Source organism: Podarcis muralis, chromosome 2 (genome assembly GCF_964188315.1).
Source record: "Podarcis muralis chromosome 2, rPodMur119.hap1.1, whole genome shotgun sequence".
NCBI classification, from domain to species: Eukaryota; Metazoa; Chordata; class Lepidosauria; order Squamata; family Lacertidae; genus Podarcis; species Podarcis muralis.
The window spans coordinates 450,769-470,444 of record NC_135656.1 but is presented as its reverse complement, the minus strand read 5'-3'; the positions used below and the strand labels follow the sequence as shown (position 1 = coordinate 470,444).

Genomic DNA, 19,676 nt, shown 5'->3' with positions numbered 1-19,676 from the left:
TCTTCATCATCCCTGAGAACTGGCCATACTGCCTGGGGCTGATGGGGACTGTAGTCCAAAACATGCACAGGAGACACAAGTTTGGTGAAGGCTGGTGTACCTCATGCGAATGGAGATCATGTGAACATGTATTGTGCCCTCTTGGGAACTTGTAAGTGACGGCTGTAACACAGCTTTGAAGCACAGCAGAAAATTCCGGGGTGGTGGATAATATTTGAGTCCTGTTCATTATTACATTCCTCTTTTCAACCTGTGTAGAAAAAGCATCCCTTATTCATTTTCACCCATGAGAGTTGAATAACATTCCATTTTTCCCTTGAGCCATAAGCAGAAATTCAACATAAAAAAGAAATCACAATCTTCTTTGGTATAGTACTAGGAAGAGATTGCCAGGTTCCCAGCGCCAGCTCAGATTGTTACATGTCTGAAAGCTTGACAGCTCAGTCCTGCCAGGGTTGCAAATATTTCCTGTGTCACAGAAACGCCTAGAAGGGTATAATCTTTGGTCCAAATGATGGTGACAGACCCACTGTTTTCAGACATGGGTATCCCAATCACACATTTTATAGATACTGACAGGAGCAAACCAGTTATGGCTGGTTTTCAGCCACATTCCTAAAGAGGCAGTTAGCCCAGAAGGGATCTGATCAGTACCTTCAAAGCAGTAAGGAAACAAGCACTTGAGGGGATCTTATTGTAATGCATGACAGGAAAAGAAGACTTGTACCAAGAACAGATCTACCATAGATCAAGGCACAGAGGAGAGTGACCCCATAAGCAGCACCCTCCCTCCATAGATGTGTTTTACAATCTTTAATGAGCATTGCACAGCAGTGAAAATCAAATATTTGTCCTTCTGGTAACCAGCAGTGCTACTCAAAATGGCTGCCATGGGAGGTGTGGCGGTTTGTCCCATTACCATGGAGACACAGAGGAATGGTTTCAAGTTAACAGGCAAGGCCCTACTGCTTGAGGGGCACCTTCTGGCGGAAAGGAAGAACAGGAAAGACTGGGTTTGGGGAACGATGACACCCTCTGCCACTACGTCATCTAGGAAACAATACCCTCGCCCCTTATTTTGCCTGCCCAAGGGCATGTATATCTGCATTTTCCAGCACATAAACCTTCTGGCCCTCCTTTCCTGGCATCACCACATGATTCAGCATTGCCTGCGCCACAGTCACTGTTGGGACAGAAAGGGCTGTGGGGAAGACAAGGGCTACCACTCCTAGGAATTTCTGGGCCATCCACTCTGCCGGCCGAGACTCCTGGCGATCACACAGCAGCACTCTGTAGGAGACAGAAGGAGAAAACCACTTCCTTTCAGTTGTCTGATGTCACCAGGTATCACGGCTACTCAGAATGGTGACTAGGGGAAGCTGCATCTATCACGGGCATTTCTGGAGACAGCAAAATCAGTGAATCATATAAAAGACCAAGTGTATTGGATTCAGGACAATGAATACAGTAATTTTTCAAACAGGGCATATTAAGTATCTGCCTCAGGCCCCAACATGGAAGCTACAGTGGTTCCAGCATAGGGGGCCGTTCACTCCTGCTGAAACAGCAACCCAGTTTATACAGAGGTGGGAGCTACTGGTTTGGGGGTTATTATTTACTTATATTTATCTGTCACTTACTACAAAGAAATTGTCTCCAAGTGACTTGCTTTTATTAAAAAAAAGCAATATAAGATTAAACTTCAAATACTTCAGAAGATAAAACATTATCAACTAAAACTGTTCATTCTGCAACAACATGAAAAGGCACATCCCACCTAATGAAATAATAACTCCAATTAAGAGAGAAATGCCTGAGTGAATAGGAATGTCTTCACCTGGTGCCTAAAGGTTAACAGTGAAGGCACTAGGTGCATCTCTCTGGGGAGAGAATTCCAGAGTCAGGGAGCCATCACTGAGAAGGCCTGATCTTGTGTTGCCACCCTCCACACCCCAGATAATGAATGCAGGGTCTAGGCAGGTTAATGAAGGGAAAGGGGCAGCCCCGCAGGTAAGTCAATGCAGTGGCATAATCTAACCAGGAGGTAGACAACGGAAGCTAGGCTCTCTTTCTCCAGATGAAGTCACAGCTGGGCCACCAGCTGGAACTTATGGAAGGAACTCCATGCCACCAAGGTCACTTTGCCTCCAGTGATAGGAGTGGATCCAGAAGTAACTCCACGTTGTGTTTCTATAGGGGGAGTGCAACCCCATCCATAACAGGTTGAACCCCACCTATTCAGTCTAAGGAACCTCCATTAACAGTGATTCCATCTTATCTGAATTAAACTTCAGTTTACTGGGTCTCATCCTGGTCTAGAACATCCACTTCTACACCTGCAGAAATAGAGTTGCAAATCACCTGCAAATTAATGGCAATATACTCCACATTCCCTTCCAGCGGTTTGATGCAGATTTTAAACAGCATGGAAGATGTGGCACCTCACATCTCCTGAGCACAACCCTCTGGAGATGGCCATACAAACAGGACCAGAACCACTGTCAAGTGCCACCACCTACTGCCAATTCAGCTGCTCCAGAGGACTGAGAGATGAAAGAGAACCAACCGAGTCACATTCTCCTGCCTCTGTCCTGACAAAGATAATCAAACAGGATGACCAAGGCAGTTTCAGTCTAAACCAGGCCTAAACACAGGTGGAAATTGGTCTCATCCAAGAGAGCCTGGATCTGGTTAGTGACAACTCCCTCAAGAAGAGCTGGAAGGCCCAACAGAATGTTGTCATAATGCGCACTTAGCCACTGTTGGGAGTAAAATGATGCCAGGCGACCTGTTGCAAACAAGAGCCAGTGTTATGTGGGAGGGCTGAACTCGGAACTGAGGCGATCAAGATTCAAATATCTGTTCAGTCATAAAACCCACTGGGGAGGCCTCTGGTAAGTCAGTATCTTGGATTCCAACTGGCTTCACAGGTTGAGCGGATTATGCCATAACCTCATACCTGTGATCCTGGGTTTCCTTTGAGATGGAAAGATAAATAGGATGGATTACATCAAGCCAAACTGCCCTTGGAAGGGTGGAGCCATAACCACTATTTTACCAACTTCTTTAATAATACCTATACCAAAGGGTGGTTAAAGGGTAACCAACCCAGGGCAACTGAACTGGCATTATATACCCCCTGAGACCAAACTGGAACAGTCCTCTTCTACTACAAACTTCTGAAAGTTGTTTCGTTAGTTATGCATGATACTGGAACCAAATTTTTCAAAATGGTTCCTGGGAACAAGGAACATCTTTTTAACTATGTGTGGCTACAATGGGGTACCATTCTGAATCAAGATGGCAGGCTGAACTTTTCAAAACTCAGCTGCTTTTGGCCACTGATTATTATTACCATATTTTTTGCTCCATAGGGCGCACCTGACCATAGAGCGCACCTAGTTTTCAGAGGGGGAAATCAAGGAAAAAAATATGACCCCCCCCCCCAGCTCTGGGAGCAGCGGACAGGCTGCAGGCAGCCTGTGCACTTCTCCCAGACTTCTCCCTGCTTTTGCGGGAGGTGGGGGAATTCCCTTTAAGGAGTGCACGGCTCCTGTGGGCTTTTCTACGAGGAGGGAGAAGGGACTGATGCGGCCAGTCAGTCCCTTGTCTCTCCTCGGGGAAAAGCCAGCAAGAGTGGCGCACTCTTTAAAGGGTGTGCGGCTCCTGCGGGCTTTTCTACGAGGGTGGGAAATTCCCCCACCTCCCGCAGAAGCCACGCGCTCTTTAAAGGGGCTGCCCCGCTTCTGCTGGCTTTTCTAGGAGGTGGGGGAATTCCCCCACCTCCCGCAAAAGCCTGCAGAAGCTCTTTAAAGGGTGCGTGGCTCCTGTGGGCTTTTCTACGAGGTGGGAGAAGGGACTGGTGCGGCCAGTCAGTCCCTTCTCCCTCCTGGGGAAAAGCCCGCAGGAGCTGCACGGAGCTTGTGTGCGGCTCTTGAGGACATTTCCCGCCTGCCTCCCCCCTGCATTCGCTCCATAGGACGCACACACATTCCCCCTTGCTTTTTAAGAGGGAAAAGTGCGTCCTATAGAGCGGAAAATAAGGTATTTTTTGTTTCACTGGGTGCAGGGCTGCTCGTGTCTTATCCACAGGTTACGTTGGACTGAAGCCTCCTCACATCCACACACTGTGCTTTGGGACCTGCTCCCGAGTAGACAACAAGATGGGAGTTGACTAGTTCGTGCCTGTTGGGAGGAGAAGGTTTAAATACATAGATCTGCAGGGGTGGGTCGGTCAATGCACAGAAGTGTAACCCGCCCCCAAGCGCTACTGTGATGTGCCCATCAACCACTCATCATCCCCACAACGGCCGTCAATAGTTGAGTGCTTTTCCTTCTATCCCACCCACACATCCCCAATCTACACACAGACACACAAACAAACACACACTTTGCATTACTTACGCTGGTCTAAAAATGGAGCAACGGTCAAAGCCAACTGCTTGGACCCTGTCCTCTGCTTCACCCTGTAGGGGAGGAGGAAATGAAATATTAGATCTCTCACACACACGTTCATTTATTTACATACAAAAGTTTTATCCTGCACTTTTAACATAGATTCATTTTTCTAGGGTAGTTAACACAGTAATAAGAAACAAGAGGTACAATTTAAAATATTACTGTTATTATACAATGAAACTAAGTCAGCAAATTAAAAACCATCTGAAACATCAACAGCCAATTTAAAGAGTGTAAAATCAAGTTGATCCAAGTTTTAAAATATCTCACTTTTTAAGAGACTGGGAAAACAACTTGTTTGGATTTTTATCTGGGACCTAAAATGTATTAGAATTTAGGGATTAAAACCAATATTTTGAATTGAACCTGAAAACTCACTGGGAGCCAGTAGAGTTGTTTCTATGCAGGCAAGATATGATCTTTTTGCCTGATTCCTGTTCACAACCTAGCTGCAGTATTCCATACTGTCTTCAAAGGCAGCCCCATGAAAAGTGCACTGCAGTAATCCAGCTTCAAAATTACCAGGGCAGGGGCAGCTGATGAAGCAATCCCACACAGAAGCAAAACACCGTAAAGTACACCAGATCCAAACTCTGTTCAGGAGTGCAGCTTCTCCTGTCGGAGCTGGCCTAAGCCTGGCAGAAGAAAAGTGAGCCTTTAAAACAGGGTTTGAGTAACACTTCCCTTTTCATCAGTGTAACTTACACTGGATTACCAGGTCATGAAACTGAGCTGCATGGGCTGAGGATCCCACCCAAGCCCCCCCCCCCCACCCTTGCCCTACCACATCCCTTTATTAGGGCTTACATTGGCTTCGCATCTACAGCACACCATATTATGGCAGGGATACTGATCTTGACCTCTTCATTTTGAACCACAAACACTGTGTTGCTTCTGGGTTGTTTGTGTGTGCGCGCATGCTCGTGTGTGTAGTGCTGATAGTGTCAGGCCAAGACTGGGGAGACCCAGGTTCAAATTATTCCTCAGCTATGAAAGCTACGTGATGATCATGGACCAGTTACTAATCTCTCTCAGCTAACAAACCCCAAAGGGCTTTTGTGAAAGTTTAATGGGCTTGGGGAGGGAGAGAAAACCCTGTAAACCACCTTGGAGGAAAGGCAATAATAATAATTATTAATAATAATAATAATAAAGGTAAAGGTACCCCTGCCCGTACGGGCCAGTCGTGTCCGACTCTAGGGTTGTGCGCCCATCTCACTTAAGAGGCCGGGGGCCAGCGCTGTCTGCAGACACTTCCGGGTCACGTGGCCAGCGTGACAAGCTGCATCTGGCGAGCCAGCGCAGCACACGGAAACGCCGTTTACCTTCCCGCCAGTAAGCGGTCCCTATTTATCTACTTGCACCCGGGGGTGCTTTCGAACTGCTAGGTTGGCAGGCGCTGGGACCGAGCAGCGGGAGCGCACCCCGCCGCGGGGATTCGAACTGCCGACCTTTCGATCGGCAAATCCTAGGCACTGAGGCTTTTACCCACAGCGCCAACCGCGTCCCTATTAATAATAATAGCTTCTGCTAATATCCAGAATAGCAGTAGAATGAAGAGTAGAGCCTAGAGCCACAGCCATCTGTACATAAAATTAAAACCTAGAACTTGGCATTTAAGGCCAGAATTCAGAACAGCTCATAAAACTGGTGTCTCCTCCCATACATTGATTACTTTGTTTTGAAAGACAATTCAAGACCTGGGGAACCTGTGGCTCACCCAATGTTGCTGGACTGCAACTTGCAGCTGATGAGTACTGGAGTCTGGCAACATCTGGAGGGCCAGAGGGTTTGCACCCCAGGACTAGGCTCTCTCCAACAAGACACACCTTAACCCGGAGGTAGAAGAAGCGGCTCGAGCTATTGGCCCCTTTGCCCGACTGCAGGACAAAGTGGTGACAGCCACCAGCTTTGGCGAGTCTCGCAGAGTGCTCAACGTAGTCACGGTCGACCCGCACAAATCCATCCTGCAGGCCAGAGAAAGTAACATTTATTTGGAAATCCTCTCTATTCCAAAGGGTAAGGGTGACTCAAGCCATAGTTAAATACTAATAATTTTCACTCAGTAGGTTGAACTAGCAGGTGACAGCTAGTGCAGGGCAAAACTTGGACTGGAAAGACCTGTGTTCAAGTTGGGCAAGCTAGTCTTTCTCTCAGTCCAGTGTACCTCACAGGGTTGTTGTGAACAAAGAATTAAGATAACCTCATGCAACTTGGAAGAAATGTTGTGCATATGTAATAAATGAACAACTCCTATTGCATCCTCTGCCAAGGTCCCAACGCTCCCATTTCACCCTCACAGCTCTCAGACACAAAGGAAAAGAAAGCAAACATTAGGCCACACCAAAGTGCTTGGGTGGCTGCTTCATGCAGCTCCCATTTCCTTTTACTCTGGAGACAGGGAGCCACTTTTCCTTTGAGAAACCTTCCAGGGATCACATGCCAGTGGCAAAAATGTGCAGAACAAGAGATGTGAATTTTACATTTGCATACTAGGCTAGTTTCTTCACAGGCCACTCTCCATCCTCCATGCAGGCAAGCAAGAAGCATCACCAGGAGATGTGGCTGAGGGAAGAGGGGGGCGGCAGCTGTGGAGGGTGTGTGGTGTGGGGAGATGGTCAAGGAACCAATACAGGTGCTTGAATGGCTCCTGACCTGAGGCTCCCCATGGCTGTGTGGGCCTTGCCATCTTCCTCAGTTCCTCCCACCCACAAAATACTGCCCCGCCCTCCTGCTGGCATTGGTTGCTCACCACTCCGGCTTTGGCCTTTGTTGTCCCCAGGCAGCAAAACCCAACATCATGGCCTTGGAAGGCAGCCACCGATTCATCCAGTTTCTCAAAGTCAACAACTTCTTGTGACTGGGATGCAGAGCACGAGAGGAGCCAAAAGAAGGAGAAAACAACATGCAAATCTTCAAATTAAAAAAATGACCCATGTGGAGGAATGGAGCTTCAAACAAATAAGTAAACTCAGTTCTATCTCCTGGTGTAGCTGTCATCACACTCCCTAGAAGCCTCCACACCTCCACACATGTGGAAGCCAAGCACAGAAGCACAGACTACTTATGTGTGTATGGGGGGGGGGAATACATATGTTAAGCGGTGTTGTAACCCCATCTCTCATCCGCTGGCTCTGCCATTCTTTCCTAGAGAGCAGAAATCTACAATTTCTCCAAGGATTGTTTGGCCAACCCACACCTCTCTGCTCCAGACCTCCTGCCAGCCAGTGTGGGGGATTCTTGCAGGGCAGAGCTGGGTAGCTTGTCTGCAGCCCCATACCACATTCTGTGTTGCCCCCAATGCTTCCTGAAGCATCCCATAAGAGTGTCTTCTTTGTTGTTCTTTTGGTTATAAGTTTTACCTATAATATTAATTAATTGATTCCACCTGTGCGTTTTGTGTAACATTCTGAATACTGTTGGCTCTATTTGGAGAGCAACTTTTATCAGCCAAGCCCACCATCTTAAGAGATGTCTCTGTGGTTTCTGACAGAGAAATCCAGCAGCAACATCTTGGCATGACAGCCGAGTTATTAAAGAAACACAAAGGAGCATCTTGTTGTATGAAACAGTGTTAATTGGCCGGCACTGCTCAGAAACAGGAAAAATGGACTCAGTGCACCCTGAGGTTGTGTTTCCAGATGGGGAGAGAAGCCAGGCATGTTGCAGGCAGTGGGCTGCCCACCACAAGGAAGATTCAACACAGGTAGCCATCCTTCTGGGGTCTTCCCTTCTGGGAGTGAAGGACTGCACCCAAATGGAAGTAGCAGACCCTAGGTGAGAGGCAGGGCAGTGAAGATCTCCCAGGATGAGACACTGGGAGAGGAAAGGGAAGATCTCTGGCTAGAGCTCCATCCACCAAAGTAAGATGGCGCATGACTAGCCCAAGAGCATCATGAGCACAAATCCAACATGAATGAGCCCTAAATAGGATGCCTGGAGGAACCCTGGTGTGGTCTAGTGGTGGAAAAGTCAGACTAGGCTTGGAGGAGACCTAGGTTTGAATCCCCAGGAAGCTCAGGGGCTTACCTATTTCTTAGCTTAGTAAACAAAACTGTGCGCTCTGGCACTTGTCAAGGTGACCGGTTGCACCAGAAGCAGTTTAGTCCTGCTGGCCACATGACCCAGAAAGCTGCCTGTGGACAAACACCAGCTTCCTTGGCCTGAAGCAAGATGAGCGCCACACCCCCATAGTCGCCTTTGACTAGACAACCGTCCAGGGGTCCTTTACCCTTACCTTACCATAGCTTACTCTACCTCACAGCGTTGGTGGGAGGACAAAAAGGGGGTGAGGGAAAGAGAATCTGGATCTATGTTTAAAAATCAACAATGACTTAAGGAACATTTGCTTTCATTACCACATTGCTGTAAAGTGATCCTTCCAACTTCCGGCGGCCAATGAGGGTAATCTTGGAGAAAAGCTGTCGCCTCAAGAGCTCAGCTAGGAGTTCCTTCCCAGTTTCACCAGAAGCACCCAAGATGAAACAGGTTTGGTTCTTCTCCTGGAAACTTTTCCAGAAGCTCTTCATTTCTTCTGTGCTGGGGACAGTCATGCTGTTGGTAGGTCAACAGAGGTGGCGGAGAGGGGACCACAATCCTATGTAAACTATACACTTACCTGGGGATAAGTCATAAGAGAGTCAGTATGGTATAGTGGTTAGAGGGTTGAGCTCAGACCTGAGAGGCCAGGGTTGAAATCCCTGTTCAGTTATGAAACTCACTGGGTGATCTTGGGTAACTCACAGTCTCTTAGCCGAACCTAATTCACAGGGTTGTTGTGAGGATTAAAGATGAACATACTTCAAGGGACACAGGTGGCGCTGTGGGTTAAACCACAGAGCCTAGGACTTGCTGATCAGAAGGTCGGCGGTTCGAATCCCCGCGACGGGGTGAGCTCCCGTTGCTTGGTCCCTGCTCCTGCCAACCTACCAGTTTGAAAGCACGTCAAAGTGCAAGTAGATAAATAGGTACCGCTCCGGCGGGAAGGTAAACAGCGTTTCTGTGCGCTGCTCTGGTTCGCCAGAAGCGGCTTAGTCATGCTGGCCACATGACCCACAAGCTGTACGGCGGCTCCCTCGGCCAATAAAGCGAGATGAGCACCGCAACCCCAGAGTCGGCCACAACTGGACCTAATGGTCAGGGGTCCCTTTACCTTTACTTCAAGGGAAGTCATAGCACTGCTCTATTCTGCCTTGGTCACACCAGGAGTCCTGTGTACCACAATTTAAGAAGGATATTGACAAACTGGAATGTGTGCAGAGGAGGGCAACCATCATGGCCAAGGGTCTGGAAACCAAGCCTTATGACGAATGGTTGAAGGAGTTGGTAATGTTTAGCCTGGAAAAGAGGAGACTGAGAGGAGATAGGAGAGCCCAGAGGGGCAGTGGCCCTGGGCAGGGATTTTTGAGGGTGCATGAATCAGATGCCCCCCACAGGTGCCCTTGGTGCAGCGCAGCCCGGTCAGAGGAACCAACGTTTGCGGAGAGGAGCACTGGGCCACATGGGGGGCACCTGTGTGGGAGCGCCTGGTTCACACCCACAAGTGCAATGTCAGCTGTGTAGCAGGTAGGAGGTGCAGCACAACCCTGCTTGGATCTGGGGCGGGGTCACTCTGGCAGGGTTGACGGTAAGGGCTGGGGTGCCATGGTGGGCTCCTTCACCCTCCCCCCCTGCCTTGCACACATCCCTCCAGCTCACATGTGCCTCCCCAGGCACCATGCGCTCATGAAACGTCACGGTGATAGCCATCTTCAAATATCTAAAGAGCTGTCACAAGGAGCCAGCTTGTTTTCTCCTGGTCTGGAGGGCAGGACTCAGACCAAAGGGCAGGACTTGTAACCAAAGTTACAAGAAAGGAGATTCTGACTGAACATCAGGAAGAACTTTCTGACGGTAAAAGCTGTTAGACAGTGGAAGGGACTTTCCTTCCTTGGAGGTTTTTGAGCAGCACTTGGATGGCCATCTGCCAAGGATGCTTTAGTTGAGATTTCTGCAGGAGGGGTTGGACTAGATGACCCTTGGGATCCCTTCCATCTCTACCATTCTAAGAATTTAAGAGCCTGCTGGATGAGGTGAGAGGCTCATCTAGTCAGGCATCCTGCTCTCAGGTGGCTGTAGGAGGACCTTAGTGCAACAGCCTTTAGCTCCCCAATTGTCTTTTTTTAAAAAAAATATATATTTATTAAGGTTTTTCAATACAAAAGCATATTTAATAAAACAACGTTGATTATTTAGCATCTTTTCATCATTACTTTGGACTCCCTCACACCTCCCCCACACACTTGCATCTTTATAAAATTATTTCCAAGCAAATTATCATTTTGTTCATAGTCTTTAGATTCAGTCTAATTATTTCCAAGCAAATTATCATTTTGTTCATAGTCTTTAAATTCAGTCATTAAAATCTAGTTAAGCTTAACTCTAGTTTAGTGATAGACAATTATTTCTATTCTGGCATCCCTATCAACATTCAGCCAAATTACAATATTTTTGCAAATAAGTCTTAAATTTCTTCCAGTCTTCTTCAACTCTCTCTTCTCCCAGGTCTCGAATTCTGCCGGTCATCTCTGCTAGTTGCATATAGTCCATCAGCTGCATCTGCCATTCTTCCAGAGTGGGTAGATCTTGAGTCTTCCAATTCTTGGCGATCAGTATCCTTGCTGCCGTTGTTGCATACATAAAAAATGTTCTATCCTTCTTTAACACATTCTGGCCAACAATGCCCAAGAGGAAGGCCTCTGGTTTTTTGGTAAAGGTATACTTAAACACCTTTTTTAACTCATTATATATCATCTCCCAGAAGGCCTTCACTCTAGGGCAAGTCCACCAAAGGTGAAAGAATGTTCCTTCATTTTCCTTACATTTCCAACATTTATTATCAGACGAATGGTATATCTTAGCCAATTTAACTGGGGTCATGTACCATCTGTATATCATTTTCATTACATTTTCCTTCAGAGCATTACATGCAGTGAAGTTCAGCCCAGTGGTCCACAACCTTTCCCAATCTTCAAACATAATATTATGCCCAATATCCTGTGCCCACTTTATCATTGCCGATTTAACCATTTCGTCTTGTGTGTTCCATTTCAGCAGCAAATTATACATTTTTGAAAGTACTTTAGTCTTAGGTTCTAACAGTTCTGTTTCCAACTTCGATTTCTCCACCTGGAATCCTAACTTTTTATCATTCTTAAATACCTCTTTGATCTGAGCATAGTGTAGCCAGTCTTGCACTTTATCTTTCATTTTCTCTAAACTCTGCAATTTCCAATTGTCTCCATCTCTTTCTAATATCTCCCAATACTTTGGCCAGTTGGCCTCCATATTGGCTCTTTTTCGGGCCTTAGCCTCCAGGGGTGACAGCCACCTCGGAGTTTTATTCTCCAGTAAGTCTTTGTATCTTGTCCAGACATTAAATACTGCTTTCCTGACAATATGGTTCTTAAAGGCCTTGTTAATCTTAACCTTATCATACCATAGGTATGCATGCCATCCAAATGCATTAGCTCCCCAATTGTCATCTCAGCAACTGGCAGTCAGGGGTTCACTTCCTTTGACAGTGGCAGGAGAACAAAGCCATCGTGTCTCCTATTCACTGACAGGCTCTAATCTCCCTGACTTTGCCTAATTCCATTTCAGAGCCACCCAAATTGGTAGCTAGTGTGAAATTTTGTGGCAGCTAATTCCATAGGTGAATTGTCTGTCTTGAATCTTCCCATATTCATTCCCACTGAAGTCACCAGGGATGAGTAAAAAAGGGGAAGACTGATTGCACTGTTAGGCAAGAGAACCACCATTTTTTTAAGCCTGTCAAGAAAATGGGACAGTCAATTGCAAGGTATTTCATTTTCTTTCTTTTCTTTTTTTAAAAGAGCATTCTTTTGAAAGCCTCTATCAATATACTGCATGACTTTTGCATCTTGGGCAGGCAATCCTGTCATCCTATCCCAGCATCGAGGAAACTTTGCTCCTCCAGATGAAGGCTGACCTCCCACTGCCATTCCTGCCCACTGGGTCTGATGAGAGTGGGAGTCCCCCCTCACCTGCACTTTCCACCCCTTTGCTACTGTTATGTACTGAGTTGAATAGGATCCAAACTGCAGCAGTCTGATTGGCCCTAGAACAATAGGATTCAAAAGGCAGCAGTCTGATTGGTCCTAGAACAATGCAGCAGTATGATTGGTTGGCAGGAACTACCCAATCATGCTCCAGATAGAAGTGAATCCACAACCTGATTGGCTTACAGTAGAATTCCGGAATTAGCCAATCATGTGCAGCCCATTGTGTAAATAATGTATATAAAGCAGATACTTTGAGGGGACATTCATTCATTCCTCCTCACCACTATGAGCTGAATAAAGAGCATGAAATCACTTTGCGACTCTGAGTATATTTCACTGGCGACGAAGGTGGGATCCCGCTGAGCTGACTGCCACACACAGCATCGCAGCACCGCCACCTGCCGCACCGCTGCCTCGCACCGTGTATCCAGGCTTCAGCTCCGGGACACAAGGAACTCAGAATGGCAACCGACAACAGCTTCTCGCCATTCAACCCAGCATCTGGAGACTGGGAAGCGTACGCCTCCCGTTTCACCTTCCTCCTAGAAGCCAAAGGGGTCACCGACGAAGAAGACACCAAGAAGAGGGCGATATTCTTCAGCGTCTGCGGAGAAGAGACGTTTGAAATCGCCCGGGCTCTCCTTGCGCCTGAAGACATCGCTACTGTTCCATACAAAACAATAATGGAACAGCTGAAGGGGCACTTTTCGCCACAGCCCTCAGTGGTGGCTCGTCGAAATGCCTTCTACGCAAAGCGGCAAGCCCCTGGGGAAACCATAACTGGGTTTGTGACCTCTCTCCGCCAAGCTGCCCGGTTCTGCAACTTCTCAGAGCTGGAGAACATGCTTCGTGACCGCCTCGTTGGTGGCCTGAAGGATGAGAAGCTGCAATGACGCCTCTACGCTAAGAAGGACCTAACGTTCCAGGTCGCTCTGGAGGAGGCCCTGGCAACGGAAGCTGCCGAGAGGTCAACGCAAGAGGCACGGCCGAGCCAGCCGTCCCAACCGAGGGTCCACCACAAAGACCTCACCGACGACTCAGGATCCGACAGGGAGGAGGTGCACCGAGTACAGCAGCGCACTCAAGCAGCCCACATACCACAGCTGCCTCGACGAGGAGGGAACTGCGCAAGCTGTGGAGAAAGTCACGAGAGGAGGACCTGCCGTTTCCGCAACGCAGAGTGCAGGCAGTGCAGAAAATTGGGACACATCGCCCGGGTGTGTCGGGCTCGACCCACCCGACGCCAGGCATCAGATGACGAATCCAAGAGCCCCAGGTCCCGGGGCCCAACGCACCAAGGCAACTCGACGGAGCTCACGGACTTCCAGGTATACCAGTTGCCCCACCCCAACGTAGAGAAAATTTATGTAGAGGTACAGATAGAGGGGGCCCCATGCCGCATGGAGCTTGACACGGGTTCAACTCTATCCATAATCTCGGCAAGGACCTTAAGGAAACTGTGTCCTACTGGGGGTCCCAAACTCAGGCCAGCCCCATTCACCCTCTGGGACTTCCAGAAATGTAAGGTCCCCACAATGGGGGTGGGGACCTTCAGGGTGCAATACCGAGGGCGGACGCGGCAACTGGACTTGCTTGTGGTCAAGGGCCCCTACATTAGCTTACTGGGATTGGCATGGTTTGGACCACTGGGGCTAGCCATCACCGGGGTGAACCACATGAGCTTACAAGTGGACGTGGACGCCATATGCAAGGAATTTCCGGGGGTTTTCAATGGGAAATTGGGACAGTATACGGGGGCCCCCATTGCTCTACAGCTTGACCCCGCAGTACGACCGGTCAGGCTCAAGGCCCGCCGGGTACCGTTCGCCCTGAAACCCCGTATAGATGAGGAATTGGACCGACTCGTGGAGCAAGGAGTGCTGGAGCCGGTGCCTAATGCCCCCTGGGAAACCCCAATCGTCACACCCGTCAAGCCTAATGGTTCGGTCCGCATCTGCGCAGACTACAAATGTACCATAAACAAGGCCCTCACGGCCCATGCATACCCAGTGCCAGTGGTCAGCCATGTCCTTGCCACCCTGGCTGGGTCGAAAATTTTTGGCAAGCTGGACTTGGCCCAAGCATATCAACAGCTGCCAGTAGATGAGGCTACAGCAGAGGCACAGACGATTGTGACGCACAGAGGAGCGTTCAGGGTAAAGCGGCTGCAATTCGGGGTCAGCGTGGCACCAGGCATATTCCAGAATCTAATGAACTCTCTCCTTAAAGGGATTCCTGGTGTCACCCCCTTCTTCGATGATGTGTTGATTGCCGGGCCCACACCAGAGGAGTTTGAGGACCGCCTCCGCACCGTTCTGAACCGTTTCCAGACGGCGGGTCTCAAGGTGAAGCGGGAAAAATGTCTACTAGGAGTGCCTCAGGTGGACTTTCTGGGATTTATGGTGGACGCAGAAGGGGTCCACCCAACTGGGGACAAGGTACGGGCCATTTGTGATGCCCCAGCGCCCAAGAACAAGACTGAACTTCAGGCCTTCTTGGGACTATTGAACTTTTACCATTCCTTCCTTCCCCACAAGGCGGCGGTAGCAGAGCCCCTACACAGACTCCTGGACAAGCGGGCCCCTTGGGTGTGGGGCCAGCATCAGGAGGCCGCATTCCAGGCAGTCAAGGACTTGCTTGTCTCAAACTCGGTCTTGGCACACTTCGACGAGAGGCTGCCGGTGGTGCTAGCATGCGACGCCTCACCCTATGGCATTGGCGCTGTCCTGGGACACCAACTCCCGGATGGAAGAGAGGTACCGGTGGCATACTTTTCCCAGACACTCAATGCAACCGAGCGGAACTACTCGCAAATCGACAAGGAGGGTCTGGCAATCGTGAAGGGAGTAAAAAAAATCCATGATTTCTTGTACGGGCGGCCCTTCACCGTGGTGACTGACCACAAGCCGTTGCTTGGCTTGTTTGCCCCCGAAAAGCAGACCCCCCCAAGTGCTGTCTCCTCGCGTCCTCAGGTGGTCAATTTTCCTTGCCAGCTACCAGTATGCACTGATTCACCGCCCTGGGAAGGCGATGGGCCATGCGGACGCCCTCAGCAGGCTACCACTACCGGAAACAGGCCCCGACCCAGCACCTGCACAAGAGGTTATGAGCCTGGAGCTGCTTCCCGACCGCCCCATTCAGGCACAAGAAGTTGCACACCATTCCAAGAAAGATAGGGTCATCTCCCGGGTCCTGGACTGGGTGTGGAGGGGATGGCCCAGCAGCAGCCCCGGGCCAGAATTCGCCGGCTACACAACCCACAAACATGAACTGTCAGCCCACAAGGGGTGCCTGTTATGGGGAAGCAGGGTCGTTGTTCCCCAGCCCCTCCGCAAAAGGGTCCTCACAGCCCTACATGAGACACACCCAGGGGTAGTAAGAATGAAAGCCCTTGCCAGGAGTTATGTGTGGTGGCCGGGGATCGACGGAGAGATAGAGGCCTGGGTCAAACACTGCCAGGCCTGCCAAGAATCCCGCCCAGATCCCCCAAGGGCCCCAGTCCAGTCCTGGGAGTCCGCCCGAGCACCATGGTCACGCCTGCATGTGGACTTCGCTGGCCCCTTTCAGGGGAAAACATTCTTCATAGTGGTGGACTCCTACACCAAATGGCTGGAAGTCGCACTGGTACTGTCCACTTCTACGTCTGCAGCCATCCGGGTACTACGCAGGCTGTTTGCAACCCACGGGCTCCCTGACACTCTTGTCTCAGACAACGGGACTGCATTTACGTCAGGAGAATTCCAAACCTTCACAGCGCAGAACGCCATCCGCCACATCCGTTCGGCGCCATTCCACCCTGCCACCAATGGCCAAGCAGAACGCATGGTGCGGACCACCAAGGACACCCTTCGCCGCATGACGCAAGGGGATTGGGAGTACCGCCTTGCCACATTCCTTCTAGCACAGCACAGCACCCCCAGCTCAACGACTGGCCGGAGCCCCGCTGAACTACTAATGGGTCGGCGCCTTGCAATCAGATTGGACCGCTTTCACCCCGATAGAGCTCAGGATGAGGTAGTGGTGGGGGAAGGCAAGAACCCCCGGACCTTCAAGGCTCAGGACCCAGTGTACGCAAAGAATTTTGGGGCAGGCCCAGCATGGGTACCCGCCACAGTCACCAGGGTCACTGGCCCCGTGTCGTATGAGGTGCTAACGGATGGGGGGCAATGCTGGCGCCGCCACTGCGACCAGATACGGCGACGATTCCCGGGAGAAAACCAGGAGGAGGAAAGGGCAGAGGAGTCCCAAGGGAACAGAGGGGCAGTGAGACCCATAGAGCACGAGGGGCCAGCAGGAGAGGCAGAATCAGTAAATACAGAGAGGACCTGCGAGGCCGAAAGGACACCGGAACCAGAAGCACGACTGAGCGAGCCGGTTGCGCCAGACCAAACAGCCCCATCACAGCCAGCATCCTTGGAACACGAGCCAGAACCTGAACCCCGGACCAGGGAACACCCCAGGCCGCAACGCACACGTAGGCCGCCGGCGTACCTCGAGGACTATGAATGCGACCTCCCGGGCAGGAGTGGAACTTAGAGGGGAGGGGTGTTATGTACTGAGTTGAATAGGATCCAAACTGCAGCAGTCTGATTGGCCCTAGAACAATAGGATTCAAAAGGCAGCAGTCTGATTGGTCCTAGAACAATGCAGCAGTATGATTGGTTGGCAGGAACTACCCAATCATGCTCCAGATAGAAGTGAATCCACAACCTGATTGGCTTACCGTAAAATTCCGGAATTAGCCAATCATGTGCAGCCCATTGTGTAAATAATGTATATAAAGCAGATACTTTGAGGGGACATTCATTCATTCCTCCTCACCACTATGAGCTGAATAAAGAGCATGAAATCACTTTGCGACTCTGAGTATATTTCAGCTACCTTACCATGTACACCACCTGGAGCTCCTTGGAGGAAAAAGCTGCAATATAGATGTAGCAAACAAGCAAGCAAACATGCAAGTAAACAAACAATGACCTCATTGGAAGCCCCACCTACTTCTAAGCGACTTAGATCCTGCTTTAAGAACAGATGATTTCAAACCAGATACCAGTGCTGGTTCATAGAACTGCAGAGTTGGAAGGGATCCCCAAGAGTCATCTAGTCCAACCCCTCAGCTCCTAGATTCTAGAAGCTGTCAGCATGCGACAGTGGCCCCACCCCAGAACAGCTAAACCAGGTGAAGGTAGCCAATGGGTCTCAGACCCTTGATGAGTTACGGAGTTCCCCTGCATGTGAAGACAGGCTCTGGGCGGAAGATATCCAGAGTGGGTCCAACCCTCAAGCCCCTGCATGTGCAGTCGAGGGAAGTGGGGGGGGGGGTCTATGGGGCTCCTCAGCCTGGGAAGGTAGGAGAAGGAAAACTCTGGTCCTAAACCTCTGCTGCCATGAGGGTTATCTTTGGAGGAAGGGAAGGTTAAGGAGTAAATCCTACACAAATCCTGAGGGGCGTCCCCAAGACGGTGAGATGGTGCCTCCTGCCAGCAACTCCTGCGGGTGCCAAACACATGGCTCTGCTTCCCTTGGCACATCAGTTCGGCTGAGAGAGGCGTCTTGTTCTCCCGACAAGCCCAGGCCCTCCGCCCACACTGACGGGGACACGGGCGCTGCTAACACAGCGCTTTGGCTTCACCCTCAGAGGCGCACTCCATTGCCCCCGCCTCCCCAGCTCCGCCCCCGCGTTGCGGCCGCGCCTTGATCGCCCTTGGGGGCAAAGGGCGCCGGGGATCGGGGCCGCGGGCAGCCCCGGCTCCTGCCCGCAGACCCCCCCAGGGGCGCCCCCTCGGGCTCCTCTCCGGGGGCAGCTTCGCTCCCCAAACCCCTTCCCGCCCCCTTCCCGGGGCTGCGCAGCCGGAGAGCGGCGAGCCGAGCGGCGCGCTGCCTCCCCGCCCGCCCGCCCGCCCCTCACCGGCCGAGAGCAGGCAAACCGCCGCCGCTCTTCCCTTTCTCCGCCGGGACGAAGCGCTCGGGGACGCATGCGCACGTGCGCGCCTCGCGCTCTCCGCCTCCCGAGCGGGATTGGAGAGCGGCGAGGGATGCCCCGGGGCCATCTAGTCCACCCCCGCAAAGCCAGATTCAGGATGAGCTGGGCATTTCCCCCCTGCTTCAACCGCCCCGCCGTGTTAATCTCGCGACGTCTTTGGGCTTATGCGTGTTCGCTTTTATTTGGGGTTTATTCTTCCTTTATCGTTTGACTGGTCCCGGAAACGCATTTGCATCGGAGAATGAAATCTTAACAAAATTATCGCAAGCCTTTGCCCCCTCCCAAGGAACATTTTTGGGGGGGGGGTAGGGCAGGGCGAGGCCAAAGGAGGGGCAGCAGGGCAGCTCCCCCCATCCACAAATATTGTTGAAGAGCATTGAAAGTACTCAATTATCTGAGGTTCTCTGCCCCCCCAGCAGAAGCCTGCCCCCCCCCCCCGCAATATCCTTTTTGCGGGGTATTTATACTAAGGTTACCAGATTTTTTTCAAAGAATTCGGGACACTTTTTTTAAAAAAAGAGAAAAAAAGTTCGTTTGAAAAAATCATTTAAAAAGAAAATTAGGAAGTAATATCTTTTCTTCTGTGGTCTCCTCTGTCGCGCAGCCTTCCTCTGGGCCTGATCTCTTGGAGCGCTATCGGCTGTGGAATAGGCTCAGGCTGGGCCTGGGCTCGGCCACATGTCCTTGCCCTCCCGGTGCTCTCCTACCTCTCTTCCGCGGTGGCAGAGCAGCAAAGTCAGGGCTCCCCTCTGTGTTCTTCTTCCTTCTCCTTCTCCTCTCCTCCTTCTCCCTGTGTTGGCTCCAGGGTTTTTACTGGCCCTGGAGCGCCGCTGGGCAGTTGGCTGGGTGGCCAGGCACTCTCACTCCCGGCTTGATTTGGGTCTGCGGTTCCCCCAGTTGGCGTTCCTGGTGTCCCTGGTTCCGCCTTGGCAGCGGCAACCTCAGCAGCTTGGAGCCAGCCTGGTAGTGCAGTTGGCTCTGGCTGGCTTCAGGAGCTGCTCGCTGCCATGGTGCCCACCTTTTTGCCTCGCCAGAAGTCCCCATATGATGTGTCTTGTGCCGTTGAACCAATCACGCAACATTCATTCCCTACTAATAAATCTACAACACTTAAAATATAAATCTGGGGACATTAAATGAAATCCGGGGACATTCTGGGGACGGATTTTGTC

The 19,676-nt window shown here is 50.5% G+C and overlaps 1 protein-coding gene across 2 annotated transcripts; it reads right to left on the bottom strand.

Moving 5' to 3' along the window:
- Positions 1 to 680: 680 nt before the first annotated feature.
- HTATIP2 (HIV-1 Tat interactive protein 2) lies at positions 681 to 18,488 on the bottom strand. 2 transcript variants are annotated; one of them, XM_077923707.1, is made up of 6 exons: positions 18,430 to 18,488; positions 8,817 to 9,076; positions 7,211 to 7,318; positions 6,288 to 6,425; positions 4,405 to 4,466; positions 681 to 1,290 (listed from the first exon to the last, which is right to left on the bottom strand). In XM_077923707.1, exons 2-6 carry the CDS (start codon positions 9,009 to 9,011, stop codon positions 1,074 to 1,076), a joined length of 720 nt encoding a protein of 239 aa, XP_077779833.1. In that variant the 5' UTR covers positions 9,012 to 9,076; positions 18,430 to 18,488; the 3' UTR covers positions 681 to 1,073. The 2 variants fall into 2 exon arrangements, with proteins under 2 accessions (XP_077779833.1, XP_077779834.1); XM_077923708.1 differs by lacking the exon at positions 18,430 to 18,488 and adding an exon at positions 17,956 to 18,411.
- Positions 18,489 to 19,676: the final 1,188 nt, after the last annotated feature.